At 44.1% G+C, this 8,859-nt stretch overlaps 1 protein-coding gene across 1 annotated transcript in view; it reads left to right on the top strand.

Annotated features, from left to right (window-relative positions):
* The first annotated feature begins 3,254 nt into the window (after positions 1-3,254).
* PRTG (protogenin) overlaps positions 3,255-8,859 on the top strand; it is a 122,523-nt gene continuing 116,918 nt past the window's right edge. The window contains exons 1-2 of the mRNA XM_037502537.2: positions 3,255-3,388; positions 5,420-5,722. Coding sequence (XP_037358434.1) covers positions 3,304-3,388; positions 5,420-5,722 — 388 coding nt within the window. The 5' untranslated portion in view covers positions 3,255-3,303. The remainder of the gene's footprint in view (positions 3,389-5,419; positions 5,723-8,859) is intronic.

Here is an 8,859-nt window from a genome sequence, read left to right as displayed (position 1 = left end):
TGAATATTTCAAAATAAAGGCTACTCTGAAAGGACATTTGTCACTATTGGGAGTACTTGCTAAGTAACAATGGCAAATATTTAATGAGCTGCCTGCACATTACATTATATCACAGCAGCCCATTGGTATTAAACTTCTTCCCACCAAAAAGATCACGTTTGTGAGTATAACTTGTCAGTGTAATAATGAAATTTGAATTCTACTTGTCAGGCACCAAAAACGATTCTCTTAACCACTGCAGCATTACCTACTATATGTAAGGTACTGTGCTGGAATCTGTGGGGTATTTGAGAATTGGTTAACTATTCCTTAAGTAGCTAATGCAGCCTAGTACATGTCATGAGACACGATATAAGACAGTTACATGAAAGAAAATGTAACTGTCCAAGAACACACATACCCTGTTATTCCAAGAAGTGTAACAGGGTGGTCCCCAGGAAAGGGGGAGGTTCCCTGCCCCACCCAAGGGAGGGTGGAGCTGAGCAGGAAGAGGAGAAGCTGAAGAAGAGACTGAGGTAGGAAGCAGGATGGAGCCAGGAGACCTGGAGGAGGCACATGGAGCCTAGAGACACGTGAAGAAACTGCGCTTGTCTTTTGGTCATAGACTGGGTGACACAGATGTGGGTGAGACCCATGGGGAGGTGACAATGGCAGCTTTTATCTTGATGTTGATTTTGCTCTTTTCCTTCCCGGCTTGTCTGGTTGTTTGTGACCCTTTTCTGTGGGTCCCCACTGGAAGATGGTTTAGACTTGTGGCAGGCCTTGGGGCCTTGCTCTGGGCCAATCCCATTTGGATGGACTTTTACCCACGAGGGGATGGGTAACTTTGGGTGCTTGATTTAGAAACTAGATTCTTTGCCTTACCTGTATTGTTTCCTAGTTTTATTAAAGTTCCTTTTCATTAAAGTCTCCTATGTTTTGTGTTGATGCGGCAGATGGCAGAACCCATTTAGAATAGGCAGGTTTGCGGGGTTTTGGGCTGCCCCTCTCCCTGTCCTATAACAGAAGTATGCTATAAATTCTGAAGCCAAAGGAATAGGTATTTAAAAAAAGAATCAGGAAGGAGAAAAAAAAGGAAGGAAAAGAAAAAGAAAAAAGTTTAAATTAAAAGCAAAAAGTGTCATATGGTAGTAGGAGCAACAAACTGAAATCATAAGATGTGGGTTCTGGTTCCAGTAACCACTTATTAATGAATATCCTTGGGTATACTGCAAATTTATAAATATAGTATAATTACATCAACATAGTAAGTCTATTACTGCCCCGTATAGGAAAGAAAATATCAGAAAAACTCAACAGGGTTTTAAAAAAACTCATTACATTATAAAATATAATATTTGTATTTTATTAAATGTATTTTTATTATATGTATCATAGATATCTTATTTCATATTAGGTGCAATGCTTTTTTCCTCCTCTATGCAACTCAAGGTCCAAAGCCATTTTATAGGAATCAGAGTCTCCTATGATTAACTGAAATGTTAAGGAAAAGGCACAGTGGCAGTTAAAAAAAAGTTCTTCCTTTGCTTTTTAGCTTCTCTCTACTCTGCCAGCCTTTATTCTTCTGATTTATTCAAGAGAGAGAGCATAAAAGCATCTTATTAGCAATTCTTATCCAGGAAATATGAGCACTTAGGGTCAGTTAAAAGAACTAAGAGAAGGGGGAGTCAAGAGAAGAAGAATGTTGTGCAATAAAAGAAAAAAAAAAAACCCAAAGTTTAGCACAAACAGTGAATATCATTTCGTGTAAATTTAATTTATCACCTACTTAAAACATCCTTGCAAAGTGAAATGAAACATCCTTGTTTCCATGAACCTCCATTCGGATGTTTAGAAATAGTTCAAATTCATCTAAATTATAAGTAAGGCTTAGGAGGCAATATAGGGCAGGCTATTGCTGTTTTGCATGTAGTTAAGTTGAAAGAGACTGATCCTTGTTATATACAATAAACTGTTGATCCCTCCCCCCACCCCCCCCCCCGCTATTTTTTTTTTTTTTTCAATAAGGAGGATTTTGGGAACATGCTTTAAAGGTGGTGTGCTGGTGTCTCAGCTTTCATTGTTAGCTTTTAGCCTTACACCCTATCATGTGCCATGCATTCAGTTTTGGATTAACAACGCTAATCCACATGTAAATGCTCTGTGAGCCCCACGTTAAGCAATCTGCTTACATTTTTAAGTGTACTTTCAAACTTCTCGTTAGCCTTACTTTTAAGAGATGTGAAAAATTCACATTAGTCTTTCCCGATCAGTTTAAGTTCTAACCAGGTGGTCCGAAATCTGCCTCCCTCCCCTGCCCCCCCAGCAAGCTCTGAGACTGTAGTGTCTTGATCTCGCCTCCACTCTTAGGACAGGGCCTTTTGTGTGCACAGTTCTTACGAATAAAGAGAACTTGACTAACTTGAAGAAGCCCATCAAAGGTCTCCCCAAAAGACAGTTGTTCATTTCAGGGTACGCTGCGGCGATTTTCTTAGTGAGCGCAGCACCGATGGGGGCAGGGAGGATAAGAAGCGCCCTCCAAAGTGGGGGGCTTATCACCCGGAGATGCCTCCAGTGGAGTTGACAAATCTCTCAAGTGGGAAATAGTTTTCCCTCCAAAGGGCCTCGGCGTGTGAGGGAAGGCGGGGGGGATGGGCAGGGGCCATCAGGGGAGAAGTCTCCGGCCTTTCCACGTCTCTCAACACCATCCCTCCAGCACCCCGCCCCCTCCGTCCCCGAATCCTAAACAAGCCGGCAGGAGAGGGGCCCCGGGGGCAGGCAGGGCCGGCCGGCTCGGCCTTTGTGGCTCTGTCCTCGACGCTGGCGGGGAGACCGGGGGCGGGGCCGCGGGCCGAGGCCCCTCAGCCGGGGCTTGACCCCCAGGTGCATTGTCCAGCAGGGGCCGGCGGGGGCCGCCCCCTCCCCCCCCAACCCGGGGCCGCGACCCGGCCGCCACGGGGCCCCTCCCGGCGTCTCCCTCCGCCGGCCGCGCCGACCTCGCGGTCCCCAGACCAGGGGCCAGATGTAGAAAGTAGTCCCCAGGCCGGCAGCCGCGGCGCTGTCCAGTGCGCGCCCCCGCCCCTGCGGCCGCGCCTCACTCCGCCCCCGGGCCGGACTCCGCGCCCCCTCCTCCCGCGAGCGGGTGTCCGTGCGCCCGCCTCGCCGCGGCCCCAGAGCCCAGCGCCGGCCGCGCCGCGCGGGGAGGTGCCGAGCGGGAAGCCCAGGCTGCGCGCGTGCGGCCGCGGCGCGGGGAGCCCCGGAGGCGGGGGCCGGCGGACAGCAGCTGCGGGGCGGCGGGGGAGCATGCCCGCGCAGCCCCGCTGAATGGCGCCTTCCCCGCGACCCCTCGCCCGGCGGCGGCCGCCAGGGATGCTGCTCCGCGCGCTCCTGCTCCTCGGCTCCGTGCCAGGTAGGCGCGCTTTCCTCTGTGGCCGCGGGGAGCGGGCAGGCGCGAGTGGGGTGGGGGAAGCGCGAGCGGGTGTGGGGGGCGGGGGGAGGCCCGCGGGGTGTCCACGGCGGCGCTGACCACCGGCCCCTGCCCCCATCCTGCGCCTCCGTCGGAGGCGCGAGTTGCCGCGGGGCGCTCAGGGGCGCGCGCTGGGCTGGGGGCGCCTCTCCCGGCGCGCGCCCCCCTCCCAGCTGGGCTCCCCCGGCCGCGGGCTGCGGGGTCCTGGCCACCGCTGTCCACTCTCCCCGCTTCCCCCGCGCGCCATTGTCCGGGCTCTGGCCGCGTCCTCGCCCCTGCGGTCAGCCCGGCTCCTCGCCGCGCGCGCCGGCCGGGGCAGCCGAGGCCGCACGTGGCTTTATTTATATTGTTTCCTTAGTGGCAGCTTCGCCACGCAAGGGGCGCCGTGGCTCCGCGCGGCTCCCGCTGTTGGCAGTGGGGGCTCCCCTGTGTTCTAGGGCGGGGGTGGTGGGGCGAGCAGGCAGCGGGGCTGCACCCCTAGAGCTCCCAGGTTACCCGACCAGGCTGCAGGGAGGAGGAGGTGAGAAGGATGGGATTGCAAAGAGCCGAGGGAGGGAAGTGCGTGGCCGGTTCATCCTCCAGAGGGGAGGGTAAAAGGTACCCGAAGCTGGGAAGGAAGGGCTCTAAATACGATTTATTTCTCGCAACCAGGTTAGCCTTGCGCAAACTTGAATGAACTGATTTTTCTCTTTGCATCTGAGTTGGTTTATTCCCAGAGATAAAAAATGTCAAGTGGTAAGAGGGAGGGGGAAGAGGAGTTTAGGAGAATGGGTTATTTTGCTTATTTGCAGGTTACAAACCCAGAACTCGCGGCTTTCCAGGAGGGGTTAGTTTTCTGTGAGCATGAGAAAAAGATCAAAGTCAGATGTGACTCGGAAACACAATGGGCGCCTTCCGGAGTAGTTCTTGCGGCGCTGGGGGGCTCGCATCGCCCTAGGCGAACCTTCAGGAGAAGTCTGAGGCCTGGGCGTGGGAGCATGACCGGTGTGTGAAGTTTCCAAGAACCTGCCTTGATGAGAAACAGGGAAATCAATCCTGATGGCTCGTAGTCATGAATTCAAAACAATCAGAAGAAAGATGAAACGTTCTCCCCAAATCTCTAATACTTAACAGAACTCCTTCAATACCCAAGACTTTAGCCAACCTTTGCTCTGAAGGCAGGAGGTGACATGATATCAGGGGGTCATGGGATCCTTTATCCTGGCGGGGACAGGGAGGGATGTGTATGCTTAAGATAAAGCCTTTCCTCTGTTCTGATAAAAATGAATATTGGTTGATTAAGCAATCTCCTATCCCTATTAGACTTAAGGACTAATTAGTCACACTTTCCCCCAACAGTTGGAAGTTCTAAAAAAATTAGTAAGTTTCCTAATTCGATCACCCACTGAGCACTGAGTACAAGCAGCAAGCATTACCCACCTTTCAAAGTCAACAGTCCTTTAAATATTTCTTTTACTCTACAGAAATTAAGTAAATGGGCTTCTTTTATATTAAAATGCAGACTTATAATTTGTCACAAAAGATAAATGCACTTCCCAAAGGAGTAGGTGCCAACGGCTCCAAAAACACTTCAAGGGACAAGGAAATAAACTTGCTTGTTCACAGAGTTGGAGTTTTGCTAATGATTTCTTGTAAAATTAGACTTTTACGACTTACTCTGTTCAAGATCTTTTTGACAAGCTTGTAAAAGTAGCAAACAGCTTGTGCTCATGAGTCTTCTTGATGATTTTGAACCTCTAGCAAGGAGCTTGAGAACACAATTCTTAGGAGACATGGAAGTTATTGAAATTTTTAAGTAGCTGTTGTGAAAGATGATAGGTTTGATTTGTTGAAAAGTTTTCCTGAAACTTAGATTCATTTATAAACTTGGTTTATTAATGTGTAAGTTAAGTACTATGATTTGTTTATAATTGTGTGTTAAAATTATTTTATATCTGTAATTCTGTGTATACCTTTCCCCCTTTTTCTTTATAGGAGTGTGGTGCTTTAGTGAACTGTTTTTTGTAAAAGAACCACAGGATGTAACTGTCACAAGAAAGGACCCAGTCACTTTAGATTGCCAGGCTCATGGAGAAGTTCCCATTAAGGTCACATGGTTGAAAAATGGAGCAAAAGTCTCTGAAAATAAACGGATCCAGGTTCTGTCTAACGGCTCTTTATACATCACTGAGGTAGAAGGCAAGCGAGGAGAACAATCTGATGAAGGATTTTATCAGTGCTTGGCAATGAACAAATATGGAGCCATTCTTAGTCAAAAAGCTCATCTTACCTTATCAAGTAAGTGTTTAATTTCTTGATTGTTAACTTTTCTTCTTGTTACATTTTGATGATTTCTTGATTCCAAATATGGTAACTAAGGATTACATAATCATTGAGAATTTTCCTGAAGATAATAGCTGATGCTAAGACATACAGAGAAATCCGAGGGAAAATAAATTCAAATGAGTGAAAACAAAAGTCGAATTAGGTTTAGAAGACTAAAATTTGGTGAGGTGGCTTTATATAAATTTAAGTTTTGATACTTTGAACACAGTTTGGTGTAGAAGTTTTGCCAGCACAACAAAAAGTTGTTCTAAAGTCTCTTCTTCTGGAAATTAGTAATTACAGTTGAAAAGCACAAGCAAATCTTTGTGCTTTGTAGATGGCCCTAGAATACCAAATCTTTCTTACAGCCCAGTCTTCTATTTCTCGAACTGCTTTAAGATCACCCATGTTGCTTTTTAATTATAAGAGAGGCCATTGAAGTATTTCTAGTCTTTTCTTGCTGGGAAGGAAAGAGATTATGCCATTTCCAAATTATGCATAATAGACTATAAACCAGGTCTGCCCACTTTTTCCCAATTGTCATAAGGTTAGTCTAATAATTTCCCTTGCTTTAACAATTCCATCAGATCAGCCATTTGTCCAAGTGATCCATTGCTTGGTGGTTGACATAATAGCTGTGGAGGGTGAAGATGGGCCTTAAGATAGATAGAAGCTCCTTGTTTCCACTGTAGCTGCCCACCTCTTCAGGTAATCAAGCACACAGCACTCAAGATTACAATACACAATTTAAATCTTTAAAAAAATCCCAATACCTTTATATTAGAAATAGTATTATAGGCATCCCAACTAAATGCTCTGTTAATCCAAAAAAGAGATTTTGTACTTTATGTACAAATTGATCATTTACAGGATGAACAATGAAAAGAAGGAGCTTTTGAGATAAAGATGTAATCTTTAGGAAACCGTTTCTTCAAGGTCTATACAATTGAAAATAGAAAGTGGTTTCCTGGGAGACTTTAACAGTCCGTGATCATATTTATGCCATCTGGTATTATTTGTAAAGTCATGTTTTGTTGTAGAAAATACACTACAAGCACAGATATTTTTATATTGAAATATGTCAGAAAAGTAAAAAGCTTTCGGTTCTAATCCCTCCAAGAGAATTCCTGATAGAGTTTCCTTTTTTTGATGTAATCTTTGACTAAAAGTCTTTATTGGGGAAGTTGAGTCGTGTTTTTTTATGTACAGTATTATTTTCAGAATATTGCTTTTTATGCTAATGTTCTGTTCATTTTTGTCTAATGTAACTATAGAGTTGCATTTTTTTTCCATCCTTTGGGGTTTGTGAAATCTCGTGTTTTCATACCAGGAACTTGTATTATTACCTTGCCACTGGAGAAGGGGCCAGGATGAACGGGTGAAGGGGGGGCCGATAGGCCTAAAAATAGGAGTGTTATGACCACACATTATTTCCAGGACCTCCTGAGAAGCCTGACAGAACTCTCGGACACCCAGAAATACGTTGAAAACACACAGAGCTTTCAAACTTCATAAACAACACCTAAAGAGTCTTAACAAATGTTGGTACAGGCTCCTTAACTATATTTAGATTTTTGTATCTTTATAAAAATTGTTGATGATAAATATTTGATTAGAATTGAACCATTGTGAACTATTGTGGTAAAGTATCAGAAACTTTCCAGTGAATTTATGTAGGCTATTTCATTGTTACTGAATACCAACTGTAATCTGCAATTGAGGGAACATATATTTCATATTCATTCAGTTTCTTTAATTCTGAGGAGGCATTTTGCTAGGAAATTGCAGTTATTATTATGGATTTAAAAATAAAAGATGCACAGTGAATTTAGCTTTTTCTTTAGAAATTTGAGGTTTCTTAGATGTTCTAAATTCACAAAGTTAGTTCTGCTGTCTGATAAGGTCCAATTGCTGCAGGCTCAAATGACTGTCCTGTGTTCAGGGTAGAGATGTTATACATATTAAACAGGAAGAGAATAGGCATTAAGTGGACATTCTGGTGTGTTTTTTTTTTTTTTTTTTTTAAATAGCTCTCTCCTAGTTACTGATAGCAGCAGGGAGCAAGTGTGTTCTTTTTATTTTCTGATCAAGGATTTTGTCAGCAAACATTGCTTTTGGTTCTCAAGTGTAATAATATAGCACCTGGAAACCTAAAATTTGTATCTGTAGAAGTTTTAGATTTTTAACCACAGACTATCAAGTCTTGATTTCTAAACTTAGGAACTAGAAGCTGAAAGTTGCACTCTAGGCAAGAATTCCATTATTCATGTGTAAATTAGGAATTCACAGGGTTAAAAGGTTAGAAAGTGGCCAGGATGAGGTTTACCCTTGTGATAAAGAGCAGATGACCCTCATTCATTGGCCAAAGCTTTCATGTAGTTCTTCTGCAAAGTTAGTTATTGCCATGAATTGTTCTTGAGGAATGCAGAAATTCAAATGTGAACAGGCCTTTCCTTAAGTGTCACTATGGAGCCTTATCTCCCAGGCACATCAGAGCTGGACTGTGGGGACTAGGTTCCTCCCCAAAGGCCTGGAGGCTTTGCTTTCCTGTTGTTCATCCAAGCACAAAAGAATTTGTCTAACTCAGTTTTTCTAAGACAACCCATTTTTAAAGGAAAGTATAGGGTTAAAGTAATATTTAGGTTTTTTTAAGGTAATCCTTTTTATTGATAGTCATTTTACATTTTCATGTAATTAAAACAGAAAGGGGAGTGATGTGAGAGGCCCTTTTTCTAGTTGTGTACAATAGTAGAAACAAGATTAAACCATTTCTTATAAATTTCAATAGTTTGGCATAGCAAAATTTCACTTTCATGGGTACCAAGTCTTCACTGCATAAATAATTGAAAGATTTTTGGAGTAAAAAATAATCTATAGACATCTTGACGTTTCTTGCATACTTTATGTTGAAATAAGTAAGATAAATCTCATAGGAAAGCATTAGTGTGGTAAAACGGTCTCATATTTCAACAGGTTTAAATTAAGATAAGAGACATTTGAGAGAAGTAAAGGAGGAGGCGGGTTGTGTTCTGTGATGTGTAAAAGACTGGCTGTAAGCTAGTGATTGAACAGGAAGCTAGATGTTTATTTCCTTTCCATAAAAGGTGGAA

The sequence above is a fragment of the Talpa occidentalis genome, unplaced genomic scaffold, assembly GCF_014898055.3.
Source record: "Talpa occidentalis isolate TD23 unplaced genomic scaffold, MPIMG_talOcc4v2.1 talOcc4.11, whole genome shotgun sequence".
Taxonomy (NCBI): Eukaryota; Metazoa; Chordata; class Mammalia; order Eulipotyphla; family Talpidae; genus Talpa; species Talpa occidentalis.
This window is presented reverse-complemented; position numbering and strand designations above follow the sequence as displayed.